Source organism: Lycium barbarum, chromosome 2 (assembly GCF_019175385.1).
Source record: "Lycium barbarum isolate Lr01 chromosome 2, ASM1917538v2, whole genome shotgun sequence".
Taxonomy (NCBI): Eukaryota; Viridiplantae; Streptophyta; class Magnoliopsida; order Solanales; family Solanaceae; genus Lycium; species Lycium barbarum.
In genome coordinates, this window is record NC_083338.1 from 131,840,790 (window position 1) to 131,856,983 (window position 16,194).

Consider the following 16,194-nt stretch of genomic DNA (forward strand, 5'->3'; position numbering starts at 1 on the left):
TCGAACTAGATTTACGTGACTGCTTAATCATGAAGGAATATTTTCATCTTCTTTACTTTCTATTTTGTAAATGAAATGTTCACCATTCGTTCATTCACAACCCTATTGTCACCTAATAGAGTGTAGACCTCTTCATATCAGTTATTCTTTGTAATAATTACTATAATGGTAAGTGTTTTTAAAAAAAATGAATTTTTCATATTATATTGTATATTCTTTATAATAACATTTTAATATTAAAAATATACCTGCTAATCCAACCCGTTATTGAGAAGTTTGGCTATATACGGAGCAAGTATTTAGAGGAAGAGACTGAAGTGCTTTTCATTTGTTTGTGATTGATTTGGCTATTAATATAAAACTAATTAAATAAACAATTTTCTTTGGTTCTTACTTTTTCTTTTCTTATATCTACAAAAGATTATTCTAAAATCAATTAATCTGAATTTTTTCGGGTCATTCTATCTCAATTTACTTTTTTTTTTTTGTTTTGTTTTAGACAATAAAAAAGAAAATGGCTGTTCGGACTCCCAAGGGGCAGCGATAATGTTTAAGCAATTAATTTTCTTAAAATGGCAACTCCACCCATTTCTGAAGGTCCAAATTAACATAATGAAACTATCTGAAACTGTTGTGAATAATTTGATATCTTTGTAGTACTTCTTTTCATATTTTCTAAAATATATTAGAGTAGTATATATACTCCTTCCATCCATTTTTATTTATATTGACAAGACACACCCTTTAAGAGCCATTTATGAAAGGATAATTTTATTATATCACCGTAATTATACTAAATCATCTAATAATTGAAATCAATCAAATAGACTTTAGGAGTTGTGCATCCACTAACAATTCATGAAGTTTCTAATCTAATAATTAATAGTAAAGGTAAAAATAAGTATGAATTGATAAATTATCTCTTAATTTTTCAGTACGAATAAGTAAAAGTTGATATCTATTTTTAATAAGGGCAAGTAAAAATTGACGGAGGGAGTACTAGTACTAGACTTAATTCAAATCGTTTTCTCTTGAACTCGAAAAAAGTTAAAAAGTCATAAATGGGACAGATGACATTATTTCAGGGGGAAATAAATACAATTTCTAGAGAATTGGAGGAGCGAACAAATAAAGTCATAAAGATTAATGATTCCATGAGGGACTTCCTTTCGGGGACATCTGATAAAAGAAATCCTACAAGGGAGTGATTAGCAAATATGTAAAAAAAACAAAAAAACAAAAAAGACATTTGATAAAAGAAATCCTACAAGGGAGTGATTAGCACAAAAAAAAAAAAAAAAAAAAAACTATAACGAAAAAGAAAAGAAAGAACAAACCAGTTATTACGCCTATATATAGAAACCATATTCTTGATAAATATTCCTCTTTGCGCAACACAAAATCATCAACTACTCTTCCGATCATTGCTCAACCTACACTGCCGCTTTTCCATATATAGAAATCCCTTCTAATTCAGGTGAACCATTCATTTATCCACTATTTCCTATTTTTTCGAATACATTCATTAACCATGCCATTTTCCCCTCGTTTATTATGTAAAAGTTGCTAATCTTTTTATATTTCCTATAATCAGTTACTGAACTTGAATCTATATAATTTTTTTGGTTAAAAATCTCGCAAATTTGCTTATTTTTAATCCTTGCACTTTTTCCCTTGATTATTGTGTAAAAAATTGCTCTTTTTGTTGCATTTAGCATAAATAATAATCTGTTATAGAATTGAAATCCACACACTTTAGAAGTTGCTAATTGTTATCCTTGATAATCGTGTAAAAGTTGGTATATTTATATGAATAATAATCAGTTAGAGATTTGAAATCCACATAATTGTTTATTAAAAGTTGTATCGGTGACTAGGAATAAATTAAATTGTAACTAAAATGGAAGCAGTGATTGTTGATTCGAACAGAGTTATGGTTGGAACAAGCGCGGTAATCGAATCGATCAGCTCTGCCGTTAACGGAAAAGATGTAGCAGAGGTTAGATTTGATCCGACGGCTGTGGTGGGAGAGCCTGTGCCGGCAGTGGTGAAACTGGACGGTGGAGATGAGAAGAAGAGGGAGATTGTTTTAGGGAGGAATATACGTACGTCGTCGTATTCAGTAACGGAACCAGATGCTGATGATGATTCTACTGGTGATAAGGAAGCTTATATGGCTAGTGTTCTTGCTCGCTACAGGAAGACTCTCACTGATCGAACTAAGTATCATTTAGGTATTCTCTTCTTTTTTTATCTTTGCTTGCTCTATAAATGGAATCATATACTACTCTCGCTATTTCAAATTATTTGTCGTTTTATTTACCCAAGATAACATTAAGTAATTTTTTTTTTCCATTTTACCCCTGTATTAATTACATCTGAGTTCACATACAGTTTCATCATTAATGGAGTAAATATTTATTGAGGAGAGAGAACATGATGAAATATGTTAAGAGGGTAAAATAGTCAAAATACTACCCTTATAAGTTACTGGTTCAAAGTATTTTTTTGCAATACATAATTAATAACAATCTTAAGGAAATTTTTGTTTATATATTTATATTAATCTGTATTCTGTTTTGGAGACTAAAACCTTCTGGTTTTCTACTCCGTTGGAATTTTTGTAGTCCAACTTGAAGAACATAAAAACTTCCTTGGATTATTAAAGTTCATAACAGTGAAGCGATTTGAAGAACATAAAATCTTCACGGGTTTTCTCTTATAGCCCTGTTTGGCCAAGCTTTTTGGAGGTAAAAAAAATGCTTTTTTAATTTTAAAAAGTGAGGTGTTTGACCAAGCTTTTGGGAGGTCAAAAATGCTTATTTTTAAAAAGTTGGGTTTTTAGCCAAGCTTTTGGGAGACAAAAGTGCTTTTGGGGAGTAGTAGAAGCTGTTTTTCCCCCCAAAAAATACTTTTTAGATTTGTGACACTTGATTCTGTTTGTCTTTGGTTGCTCTATAAATAGAATCATATACTCCCTCCGTCACCTCTTGTTATTTTGATCTAATTATTTTCTTTTAAATCCTGCTTAACGGAAACAATCTCTCTACCCCCACAAAGTTAGGGGTAAGGTCCGTGTACATTTTTCAGACCCCACTTGTGAGATTGCATTGGGTATGTTGTTGTTATTGTTGTATACTCCCTCCGTCCACTTTTACTTGTCCACATATTAAAAATAGGTATCCACTTTTACTTGTTCAGTTTGGAAAATTAAGAGATAATTTACCATCTTATACCTATTTTAACCTTATTATTAATAAGTACTATTTATTTCCCAACATTAATTAAATGACTTGTAACAATTAGAGGTGATATAGTAAAACTATCATTTTTATTTGTTGCTTCTTAAAGGGTGTGCCAAGTCAAACATGGACAAGTAAAGATGGACGGAGGAAGTATTCTCTTAGGTTGGCTCAGATTCATTGTTTGACAAAAGTTGCTACTGAAATTTTCATTTGGATGCCTAAACTCAGCCCATGCATGACCTTAGTTCAAACTGTGTCAATTATACACAGCGTTGACATGGCACAATGGTTGAGTTTCACCTATCTTGAGCTCGTCTACATGTCAAATTGAGCAAACATTGATTTTAGAATTAATAAAATCCACCCCACTTCTGTATCTAGTTCTCCCAATTCATTTTTCTCCTCAAAGTCGCCATTTTTAAAACACTCTGACACAAAGCTCCAAGAACATTCAGAAACTAAATTCAAGAACAGCAAAAAAATTAGTGATCATATTTGGTTCAAGAATATCCATAAGCTAAAAATGACCAGTACCAAACGGCATGGCAAAGTGCGATGGCTCTTGACACTTTGCGAGCTATAATGGTGCAACCCAAAATGTAGAAAAGAATAGGTTCTGCCATTTTCTGCTGGTGGCACAGGGTTAGAGAAACTGTTGAAAGTGAACTAGAACATAGGAAAGCAATCTCTCTTACTTTATAACACGGGTGAGATTTGGACATAAAATGTCTCTATGTGATGGAAGGAACTAGAATTGCCCACCAACTCATCTTGCTATCTCTAGAAATATAAAAAGTTGCCCTAAAAAGTTAAGCTAATGTTAATCTAGAAGTTACTGATTTCGTATGGTCGAGGCATCTTTAACTCGTTGCCGATCCTTCTCCAAGTAGAAGTGGAGTAAAAAATCAAAAAGAAGAGGGGAGGAAGAAGAAGGATGAGTGTTTTACCTTTGAGTGTAGATATGTTTGTGGGTCTGGTCTTGTTGTTGGCTTTTGGGAAGAGAAGAAGAAGACAATTTTCTTTTTTTATTTTGGTTTGCTCAAATTGTTTTCTTTTATTTTTTTGGAATCTACTAAATCCATCTGTCTTTATTGTATTGTTTTATTCCCAAGTATGCTCGAACTACACATATCTCATTTTTTGACTGTCTCAATGCCTCTTGTCTGATGGGTATATTTCTTGAGTAGTCTAGTTTTTCATTAGGTACCTGCCGTAGTTTAGGTGTCTAAATGAAATAATCGGGCAAGTTAGGGGGCAGCTTATGTATTAGGCTTAGATTTTACTACTATTTTTCCTTTTTGGGGCTTTTTGTTGGTTTCAGATTTTGATAACTTAATTACTCTTCAGGCTTAAAAGTAACAGTTGTATAAAATATTGAGTTTTTCCTTTGAAATTGGTAATCTTGTTATTTCTACCAAAAAGTGTGTGTGTGTTTTGTGGTGGTGGTGGGGGAGTTGGTGTCAGATCTGAGGTTATTGATGTAACCTGAGAGGATGAAATCATTGGGTGGTTATTTAATACTATGAATTGTTTCTCATTATCTTCACCTAAGTTTGATATAGTTTTCCCTGCTCCTTTTGGTGGGGCAACATAATTTGTTATGACTTTTGTCTTTCTTTTAGACAGCTATACGCGTCGTCTTATTTGCTGATGATTAAAGTTTGATTTTTGTGTTGACTAGCGTTATAAAATCCTCGTCTCTATTAGAACCTTAGGTATTGAGTGCCTTTGAGCTATCTTAGTGATGTTAATACAAATGTTTTGTGCAATGAATATAGATGTATCGTTGAAATTAGCCAATAGTATGTTCCAGTGGGTGGATCATGGATGGACAAGTGTAGTTTACAATATCCTTTACTTCTTTCGTTGCATTCCAAGTATAAAGAGATATCTGCCTTATTATTTCTGATTGCTGATTGTCACAGGATATCCATATAATTTGGACTTCGATTATGGTGCACTCACACAATTGCAACATTTCTCCATCAATAACTTGGGGGATCCATTCATTGAGAGTAACTACGGTGTGCACTCAAGGCAGTTTGAAGTTGGTGTTTTGGACTGGTTTGCGCGCCTATGGGATATTGAGAAGGATCAATATTGGGGATACATCACAAACTGTGGAACCGAGGGAAATCTTCATGGAATCCTTGTTGGGTTAGTATAATTTTAACTTTTTCCCTTCGGAATCTTTAGGTTTGCTGATGAAGAAATGGTTACCCTCCTTTTTCCTCTATTTTCCTAATCCTATGGGAAACACGATCTTAATAATGCAGGAGAGAAGTATTTCCTGAAGGAATTTTGTATGCTTCGAGGGAGTCTCATTATTCTGTTTTTAAAGCAGCACGAATGTATAGAATGGAATGTGAAAAGGTTGGCACTCTACTAACTGGTGAAATAGATTGTGCAGACTTCAAAGTTAAGCTACTAGCCAACAAGGACAAACCTGCAATCATGAATGTCAACATTGGTACTGTCTGACCCTTTCACTGTCTGAGATATTCCAAAATGCAACAATCTCTTAGCTGACTAAGCTGCCATCTTTTTTGGTTGACAGGAACTACTGTGAAAGGAGCTGTTGATGATCTTGATCTTGTTATAAAAACCCTGGAAGACTGCGGGTTTTCACATGATCGGTTTTATATCCACTGTGATGGGGCCCTCTTTGGGCTTATGATGCCATTTGTTAAGCGCGTAAGTTGATTTCTTTCTCCAAACTGTTTTTATTGTTAAACTGCTCCTTGCATTTCTTAAACTAGCCAATCTGAAGCGCATGTAAAAATACTTGGCTAGTGTTAGTGAAGCAGGAGTTCATATGAAATTGAAATCTGAAAATAGTTTGCAGCCTTGTCAAGTATTTGATGCCACTACCAATGTTGCAGAAGGTTATAATGTAAAGTTGTTTTCTGTTCTCTGTAACCATTGCTTTTGGAATTAAAGGGAGAAAAGATGAAGAAAAAAGCCGAATCCATTTGTTTTGGTTGATTAGAAGGACTTAAAAGATGAACTATCTTTTTTTCCATGTGTTCCTTATGTAGATACTTCTTCACAGCAAAAAGCAAATTAGAGATTCAAAGGAAGAAAAGAGATTCTTTATGCAGATCTACAGTATTCCTTATTCTTTTTGATAAGTAAATGAATGTCATCATGTGTGTACTTCTTCATGGTAAAAAAAAAAAAAAAAAGACATTCTGTAAGCAGAGACCATCCACTGCCACAGCTTTTATGAAACATAAATTTATCTATTATCTTTCGTTGCTCCTACTATTACTACTATTCATGGAGCAATGAATTTAGATATTAGCTTTTCAAAAAAAAAAGAAACAACTACAAAAAGATTGTTGAAGATGTTGTTAATTGTTTCAAGGTTTTCCTCTTAAGTAATATTTCAAATTTGTACAGGCACCAAAGGTTACTTTCAAAAAGCCAATCGGTAGTGTGAGCGTCTCCGGTCACAAGTTTGTGGGATGTCCAATGCCATGCGGTGTTCAACTAACAAGGCTAGAACACATTAATGCCCTTTCTAGGAATGTGGAGTACCTTGCATCAAGGGATGCCACTATCATGGGGAGTCGGAATGGGCATGCTCCACTTTTCCTTTGGTACACCCTGAACAGAAAAGGGTACAAGGGATTCCAGAAAGAAGTCCAGAAGTGCCTAAGGAATGCTCATTATTTGAAAGACCGCCTTATAGGAGCTGGAATCAGTGCTATGCTCAATGAGCTGAGCAGCACAGTTGTTTTTGAGCGACCTAAAGATGAGGAGTTTGTCCGCAAGTGGCAACTTGCTTGTGAAAGAAATATGGCACATGTTGTCGTGATGCCTAGTGTGACAGTTGATAAGCTGGATCACTTCTTGGACGAATTAGTTAAAGCACGATCAATCTGGTACAAGGAAGACAATGTCAAGCCTCCTTGTCTCGCTTCGGATATTGGGAGTCAAAACTGTTGCTGCCCTCAGCACAGAGCTATTTCTTAGATAGAGAAGCTATGGGTTTCCCACTGTTTCTGTAGGAAACATTAGAGGCATCATAGAAGTGATGTTTGTATTAGAGAAGCTATTAGTTTCTCATTGTTTCTGTATGAAACATTAGATTCATTGTAGAAGTGATGTTTGAATTGTGACTTGGAATCTCGTAGAAGCATATGATTGTGGCCCTTTTGCTTTTGCATAAATGTGTTACCATAAGGAAGAATTGCCAAAATTACGTGGCAGCTTTGTGAATTTTTTGTGTTCCACTCCACTTTCTCTGTATGCTGTCTTGGATATGACAAGGGGACAAACATTACTGACATCTACTTGGTTTCTTGCCACAAGTTACTTTCTCAGCCATGGAAAATAATGAGGTTTTTTTCTTTTGAAAAGGTAATTTTGAAACATAGAAGAAAGATAAGGAGCATTTCGATGTCGACAAGTTTTCCAGAAACTTGTTCGGGTTATGACTGCAATATTTTGGGTCAGTCAAGTCCTACCAAGAAATTACAGTATTGGATTTAAAAGTTTTTAACCATGCTGAGAAAATATACGTTTCCTTACCTTCTTTGGTGGAGCCAAGAGGGGCTGATGGATTTTTTTTTTTTTTTTTTGGTATGTGCTTCCTCTTCCCTTTTTTGGGGCTAGATGAAAATATACGTTTCAGCAAGTACTTGCTATGAACTTTAAAATATCTCACTTTGTTAGACCGCCAATATTTAATTCCATACTTTATATTTCAGTTTAACAATGGATATTTAGGAACAATTCCAACTCCTTGGTTACTTAGTGAGTCAACTGGAACCAGGAGTTAGCACCTTTTCCTTATTTGTGCTATTACATTCTCCTACAAATCTGAAAATGCTATTGTGTTTCTTCTTCTTCTAATACAATGTAAACGACATTATCTAAAGTGTCTCAACCATGACTGGATACTTGTTCTTCAACATCCTGACAAGTGTTGGCTGGACAGAATCATCTGTGTCTAATGGTGTCCATCTGCAAAGGAGACAAAATTTTCAAATTAGTAAGCAGTTCCTTACAGAAAATTTCAAAGGGACTGTTTTTTGTTTATTTTCCTTACTTGTATCTGCAGACAAGATGGTGAAGAAAAACAGAAATTTCCAGTTTGGCCAGGTTGATTCCAGGACACATGCGTGGTCCGCTTCCAAATCCAAGGAAGCTGAAAGGTTTTAGAGGTTCCTGTAGAGAATTCAACAAGTTTCTTTCCTATAAATCTCAGGGGTTAACTAAAAGGAGTCGACTTTTTATGTTGGAAAACTTACATCAAATCTAGAGGGGTCAAACTTCTCAGGATTAGGAAAAATCTTGGGGTCGCGATGGATAGACACTACATCCAAGTTAAGAGACCATCCCTTCTTGATTTTGCACCCTGAACATGGTTTTAAAGAATCATTTTAGATCATTATCTTGTTACAGAAGAAATGTAACAAAGTCCAAATACCGAGAAATCTGACATTTACCCTCAATCTCAAAATCTTGTGCTGCTTTTCTTGAAAACCACGGCAGGATTGTGGCCATTCGAAGTGTTTCACTAATTACCTGAACATTGAAATATCAACAACAAAAAAAAAGTTGATATTTGAATTTCAAGGATGAATAGAAGCTGGATTTGGGTCCTGCTTACTTTTAAAAGTGTTTTTTATCATAGGTGATTTTCATCAAAGTACTTTTAGAGAGTAACAGTTTGTGTTAGGTGAACTAATTGGAAAAACACTTTTTGCCAAATATTAGAGCAGTACTTTATGCTTGGCCAATGTTCCAAAAGTGCTTCTGAGGAAAACTACTTTTTTTAGCTTCTGGAAAACAACTTGGGCAAACAGACTATTATGACTAGTATGATGCTCACTTTGGCGGTGTAAGGCATATTGTTGACGTCGGACCAGGTGAGATCTAATGTGCTTTGTTGTCTAGCTCGGATTTCTCTATGTTCCTCCTGCAAAATAAAAGATCCCAAAGTTATAATCTAATGGAAGCAGTTAAAGGTTGCTCCTTTTTCCCGTTAGGTTCAATTCGAATTACCCTTAGTCTTTCCAATACAGCAGGATTTTCTTGAAGAAATTTGAGGAGCCATGTCAAAGCAGCAGTTGTAGTATCGTGGCCTGCAACTAGCAGTGTCAATATGTTATCCTTCAGTTGTTTATCAGTGAGTTTGTCATCGTCATTTTTGCCATGCTTCTTCACCAGGGATTGCAAGAAATCTTGTTTTAAGCTTTTCCCACTCCTCCGTTGGTCAATTATCGAGTCTAACATAGCATACATTCGATCACGAGCCTGTAGTTTACAAATATTCATCTCTTTTAGGCTTCCCATTGATCCGATTTTGCATAGACTTATGAAGATTTGTTACCTGAATGCCACGATAAAAGGCAGTTCCCGGGACCTTAAAGGGTAAAGAAGCAAAAGAGCCAGAAATAATCTTGAAATTGGTACGAAATTTCTCTTGTTCCTCACCAGTTGGCTCTAAGCTCATTATCATGTTGCCTATCACCTTGAGTGTGAACTGCAAAAAACATAGAACCCATTTGGATTAACTGAATTTAAGTGGCTTTTAAGCATCAAATGTTGAAAAACATCTTTTTAGTGCTGGAGCTGAATTTATAAATAAGCAGTTTCGTGTTTGGATAGAAGTGTTGTAGCTGAAAATAAACCATTAACGTGTATGGTAAAAAGGGTGCTTTTCTGTTAACAGGTTCAAGAATGGCTCTAAATCAAAACCAAACTCTATAATAGAAGTTTATCAAAAGACTCAACTGTGGAAGCTTCTTCAAGGACCAAGACTTTTCTTCCAGACCATTGATCCAATGTTTCAATAGCTAAGCTATTGATAAACTGAAAATACTTCTTTAGTCCATCAAGTGAAAGTGGTTCAGCAATTAGTCTTCGGAGTCGTTTGTGCGCCTCTCCTGTCTGTTGGAGCAAGCTAGTAGGTCCAAGCACTTGCTGTCCTGTGTAGAACAGGTTTAAGCTTACTATCCCATCTTTTCCTGTCAACAAGATTTTGCTTGCTTCTCTTCCGGTCATGAATACCGTATACCTTCCTAATACATAACTCTTAAACACCTTCCCATACCTAATAACACAATCATAAAATTGAGGTGAATGTTTAAATAGCATCGATTGTTTTAAAAAAAATTCTTTGCGGAGTTATGGTAAGATGGGGTGTGAAGAGTTTTCTGAAGGGATTGACAATACTAGATAAATCTCTAAAGCATATACTGTCAGACCTCTCCATAACAGTCATCCTCCATAACAACCATGTTTTCTGTGGAACCGATCTTTCATGTTATGTTATATTATATGTTTCTCTATAGTTGCACTTCACTATAGCAGTTGAAAAAATATCGGAACAAACGATGCTGTTATAGAGAGGTTTGACTGTACAACAAGAATTATCTTCCTGAACAACTTTTAACCTTTATAAGCAAGATTATTAAACTGATATATGCATAGTTTCCACAATGCAAGTGATTGATTTGTTTCTGAAACATAGCACATATTTAGGATCCCCTGGGAACAATGGCAATGCTCAAGCAATTTTCGACGTGCTATAGGAAGATAACACGAAAATAATCATATATTCTTACATGATGCCAAATATGATGAAATTGCTGAGATATTAAATCAATACTTGTTGCATTGTTACTTACATTTTCTGTCTCTTGTTGATGAAGCTGTATATACCAGCAGGGCTCGAGAATTCGGATATGAAAGAGAGACTCTCTCCAATCATAGGCCATCCCAAGGTACCTGGAATTGCTTCCATTTCTTTTGGAGAAGTCCGTGTTCTTATTAAGACTGCTAAAACTACTAAAACCAACACTACTACCATCACCATAAAAATGATTAGCTCCATTTTTTTTTTTAACTATGTTGAATATGCAAAATTTGAAAACATTTATATGCGTATTGTATTGATGATCTCAAGAATGTTCTGTGAACAACTTTAGTATTAAAAATAATTCCTTGTCGATTTTTATGTTCTTTGTTGATTAATTTGTACAAGATGAGTGGGATGGGGCAAATTGACCCCATTGAATATATTACTTCCTCCGTCTCAATTTACGTGATACTCTTTCCTTTGGTCAATTCCAAAAAGAATAACTTATTTTCACATTTAATATTCCATAACAATAGCAGCTTTAAACACCTTTTTTTACTCTTACTGAAATCAGTTTTAACCAGAAAAATATCTATGGCGTATTTTAAATCACAAATTTCAAAAATCTTCCTTTCATTCTTAAATTTTGTATTCAGTCAAACTCCTACTTAAATTGGGACGGAAGGAGTAAGTTTCTATTGGTATAAGATGGTTTTTAAGACAAGGGTCCAAATGGATTTACAGTGAACTTTATCACTACTGCAAAATAAAGTTTGTGAAAGTAACCATTTCTCGTAGACTTCTTTTAATGCCAAGAAAATGACATAGTCAAATTATCCTACTAATAGAAAACGGTAAGGCGAAGGAGAAAACAATAAGTTGTCTTCATCTTCATTTGCAATTTGAAGAAAGTAGGGATCCTGCAATGACTTAATTATGACAGATAAGATGCTTAACAATAAATCAAAACCATTTTATTCTATATTTAAGTTATATACATTGATAGTGTGAACGTGTTTTATATAATTACAGATTATTTACCAGTTTATCAAGTTACCAATTAATGTTTATCATAAAAACTTACTTACAATGGTCTAATAAGTAACCTAATCGTGTAAATGTAATTTACACTATTACTGCATATAACTTAAACTCATTACTTATAATCCATTAATTTGGACCGGCTGCTCAAACTAGCTAACACAAAACATTTCTCACGCTCTAGGATTATATAATACCAACTTGATTTTGATTCGGATTTTATCCGAAAGTGATAAATGAAGAAGATTTAAGGCATAATAACTAGTTGATTCTTGGGGTGTACATGTTTGGTATAAGGAAAATGTTTTCTTGGAAACGAAGTGGTTTTCTTTCTTATTTCTTGTGTTTGGTAAGTAAGCAGAAAATATTGTCCCAAAAACATTTATATATAATGTAGGCAAATACTGGGCGATGCAGCTGGGGTGTGGTGAAGGGTGGGTAGGAGACAATAAGTGTGAAATGTTATTTATGGAACGTGTTTTCCGAGTCCGGAGCCAAAATGACTTATTTTTACAGCCATTAGATAAAAATAGTATACTTTTTTTTTTTAGACCAAAATGGATATTTCGTTGGATAACCAACGAAATACCCACACAATGTACTGTTCCGGTGCAGATGAATTTCTGCATTTCGCTACATGTGTAGCGACATGTAGCGAAATGCAAGTTTTTTTTTTTTTTAATTTTCCTTTGCATTTCGTGAATCAATTCACGAAATAGGCATTTTTAATATATATTTTTTTTTTTGCAATTCGTGTAATTAAAACTGTTTTTTTTTAGCATTTCGTGATGCAATTCACGAAATGGATTTTTTTTTATTTCGTCAATTAAATGAACGAAGTTGATACGAAATGCAAAAAATTGCAAAAAAAAAAAAAAAAAAAGCCTATTTCGTGATTTGATTCACAAAATGCAAGAATTTTTTTTTCCTTTGCATTTCGTGAATCAATTCACGAAATAGACATTTTTTTTTTTTGCAATTCGTGAAATTAAAGCTGTTTTTTTTTTTTAAATTAAAATTAAAACTTTATTTTGAATATAAATCTAATTCAATTAGATAAAAATATAGGAGAAAGAGTAGTTGTAAATTGGTGAAAGAGTAGTTGTAAATTGGTGAAACTTTAAATAGTCATAACTTTGCGCTCAGATATCCGATTTATGCAATTTTTTTTTTTGATTTTGCATATTTTTCCGAGATCTAGCAGCGCAGGGCCGATTTTCTAGAAAACCTCTTTTTTCCCTTCCAATTTTAATTTTCCCCTAAATTGGCGGGAAATTTTTAGTTTTCTTTACTTATAATATGATGATGCCCAATAGACTTCAACATAAAAATTTCGGAGTAATGTAGCTGTGAATGTTAATTTCACTTATGTGGTTTCAATTTTTGAAAATAAAGCTGACTAATTTTCTCAACATATAGGATAAAACTAAATTTTTTTAATCCTATTTCGTTTTTTAATACACGAAATGCAAAAAAATAATAATTATAATTTCCTATTTCGTTGGTATATCAACGAAATACAAAAAAAAAAATTAATGAAAGAAACTGTTTTTTTTTTTTTTTTTTGCATTTCGTGAAATTAATGAAAGAAACAGGTTTTTTTTTTTTTTTTTTTTTTGCATTTCGTGAATCAATGAACGAAATAGTTTTTTTAATTTTATTTCGTTCATCTAAAAACGAAATTGAAATATATATATTATCCTATTATCCTATATATATATATATATATTATTTTTTTAATTTTTTTTTTGTATTTCGTTGATATACCAACGAAATAGGAAATTATAATTATTATTTTTTTGCATTTCGTGTATTAAAAAATGAAATAGGATAAAAAAAATTAGTTTTATCCTATATGTTGAGAAAATTAGGCATCTTTATTTTCAAAAATTGAAACCACATAAGTGAAATTGACATTCACAGCTACATTACTCCGAAATTTTTATGTTGAAGTCTATTGCGCATCATCATAATATAAGTAAAGAAAACTAAAATTTCCCGCCAATTTGGGGGAAAATTAAAATTGGAAGGGAAAAAAGAGGTTTTCTAGAAAATCGGCCCGGCTATGGCAGTTTGCGCTGCTAGATCTCGAAAAAATATGCAAAATCAATTTTTTTTTTTTTGCATAAATCGGATATCCGAGCGCAAAGTTATGACTGTTTAAAGTTTCACCAATTTACAACTACTCTTTCACTAATTTACAACTACTCTTTCTCCTATATTTTTATCTAATTGAATTAGATTTATATTCAAAATAAAGTTTTAATTTTAATTTCAAAAAAAAAAAACAGTTTTAATTTCACGAATTGCAAAAAAAAAAAAAAATGCCTATTTCGTGAATTGATTCACAAAATGCAAAGGAAAAATCCATTTCGTGAATTGCATCACGAAATGCTAAAAAAAACAGTTTTAATTACACAAATTGCAAAAAAAAAAAAATTAAAAATGCCTATTTCGTGAATTGATTCACGAAATGCAAAGTAAAAAAAAAAAAAAAAACTTGCATTTCGCTACACTTGTAGCGAAATGCAAGAAATTCATCGGCACGGAACAGTACGTTGTGTGGGTATTTCGTTGGTTATCCAACGAAATACCTATTTTGGTCTACAAAAAAAAAGCATACTATTTTTGTCTAATGGCTGTAAAAATAAGCTATTTTGGCTCTGGACTCCGTGTTTTCCCAACTTTTATTGGGGAAGTCATTTTCCTCATTTTTGAGGAACCTATTTTGCTAGAAAGAATATTTTCAGAAAGTATTGACCCACCAAATATGAGAAAATAGGAAAACATTTCCTGGAAAATATTTTTCACCATACCAAAAACACCCTTAGATTTTAAACATATTCTGCAATTCTACATCTGAAGAAAACAATTTCACTTTCCTATTGGAATTAAGCCAAGTTTAACATGATGCAGAACCATAACCTTCTGATAAGGGATTAAAACTCCCAGTGTCTATTGGTATATAAAATAATTTTAGTCTCTTGTATAATCATAGGACCTAACCAACATAACTGTAAGTCTGATACAAGATGTCTTTTGCAAGCTTAACTTTTGTACAGCAACCAAATCCTAACATAGGTCCTGAGGAGGTAAGGTGTCATGTCCCCTCCTTCATGTATTTACATATTGGATTCTAATCTACATGGTAGGGGTCTATGCAAACCCCCCAGCATCATCAGGTGTACTAACCTGAGATGAATCTGGCTTAAATTAAAAAAAAAAAAAAAAAAAAAAAAAAAAAAACTCAACATTCTTGTCTAATCACAGCTGCGTGACATATGGATGTTTGGAGTTATTAATTACTCCAATTCTTAACTTGGCTGATACGTAGATTTTACAATTTTCTGTTAGACTAATATCCAAGGAAGGCCACTTGTTGTTTTGTGTTGGAATTATGCCAAGTTTAACTTAGTTGGCGTCAACATTCTTGTCCAATTAAGCTACTTCACATGTGGAAGTGATTAATTAATCTTTGAAGCAACGCAACGATGGATTTTGGCGTTGAAATCCATGTCAGCGTTACATTGTACATTCAACTCTTTGTTTGTTTTTCACTCGGTGTTCGATAACTATTTTCGGTCTTGACTAATCTGAGTTCATGTTGCTAAGGTCCATTAAAGGTGAAGCGCTCCCTACCAGAATTTTTTGTATTCCCTATACTTGAACACGATACCTCTAATTAAGAGTAGAGGGTCCTATTCATTCCACCACAATCCGTGGTGGTTAGATTCAACTTTTAAATTACTAGAAATTCCGGTCTCTTGATTAGTTGATTTAATTTAACTTCTTGTTTCATACACAAGTTTTCTTCTTGCTTCTTGTTAGGCGGTCGTTTTGCATCAAATTAAAGGGTTTAGGAAGAGTTTCGGACAGCTGGTTTTAGATGTTAGTGTATGACTCTGTAATGTAGATATCCTATAAAATTGACATCCTTCCAAAATGAAAAATAGCAAACGATACTAGGAACTATTTGAGAAGTGGAGTTGAGTTTTGCAGGTTGTATTAAATAAGTGGAGCTTCATATCCCTAAACTAGATTCACTGAATTAGATGGTGATATTTAATGAAGCAAAAGATAGTAGCCCCACTTATTTTACTTTGTTAAGCTTAATTTGGCGTGATTGTTCTTCTATTGAGCATGATCAGAATCCCCAGCAGTGCTTCCTTTTGGATCATTGTTTATTGACATATTCTTATCACACAAACAGGACTTTACAGGAAGGAAAATAAGAAGAGGTTTCCCTTAGTAGGATCCCATTAACAAAATAAACCATGATAAATAAACCTAAAGTCTATAGCTCATCTTATTTAC

The 16,194-nt window shown here is 33.5% G+C and overlaps 2 protein-coding genes across 3 annotated transcripts; one reads left to right on the plus strand and one right to left on the minus strand.

Moving 5' to 3' along the window:
• Nucleotides 1-1,318: 1,318 nt before the first annotated feature.
• LOC132627296 (serine decarboxylase) lies at nucleotides 1,319-7,469 on the plus strand. Of its 2 annotated transcripts, none has more exons than XM_060342566.1 (6): nucleotides 1,319-1,477; nucleotides 1,930-2,234; nucleotides 5,171-5,402; nucleotides 5,522-5,715; nucleotides 5,803-5,939; nucleotides 6,648-7,469. In XM_060342566.1, the coding sequence occupies exons 2-6, from the start codon at nucleotides 1,934-1,936 to the stop codon at nucleotides 7,221-7,223; spliced, it is 1,440 nt and encodes a 479-aa protein (XP_060198549.1). In that variant the 5' UTR covers nucleotides 1,319-1,477; nucleotides 1,930-1,933; the 3' UTR covers nucleotides 7,224-7,469. The 2 variants fall into 2 exon arrangements, with proteins under 2 accessions (XP_060198549.1, XP_060198550.1); XM_060342567.1 differs by having other exon boundaries at nucleotides 1,326-1,477; nucleotides 1,911-2,234.
• Nucleotides 7,470-7,644: 175 nt separating this feature from the next.
• On the minus strand, nucleotides 7,645-11,094 carry LOC132627298 (abscisic acid 8'-hydroxylase 3-like). The gene is made up of 9 exons (XM_060342568.1): nucleotides 10,889-11,094; nucleotides 9,993-10,311; nucleotides 9,589-9,741; nucleotides 9,261-9,512; nucleotides 9,088-9,174; nucleotides 8,702-8,780; nucleotides 8,504-8,610; nucleotides 8,302-8,420; nucleotides 7,645-8,216 (listed from the first exon to the last, which is right to left on the minus strand). The coding sequence occupies exons 1-9, from the start codon at nucleotides 11,092-11,094 to the stop codon at nucleotides 8,126-8,128; spliced, it is 1,413 nt and encodes a 470-aa protein (XP_060198551.1). The 3' UTR covers nucleotides 7,645-8,125.
• Between the last annotated feature and the right edge of the window lie 5,100 nt (nucleotides 11,095-16,194).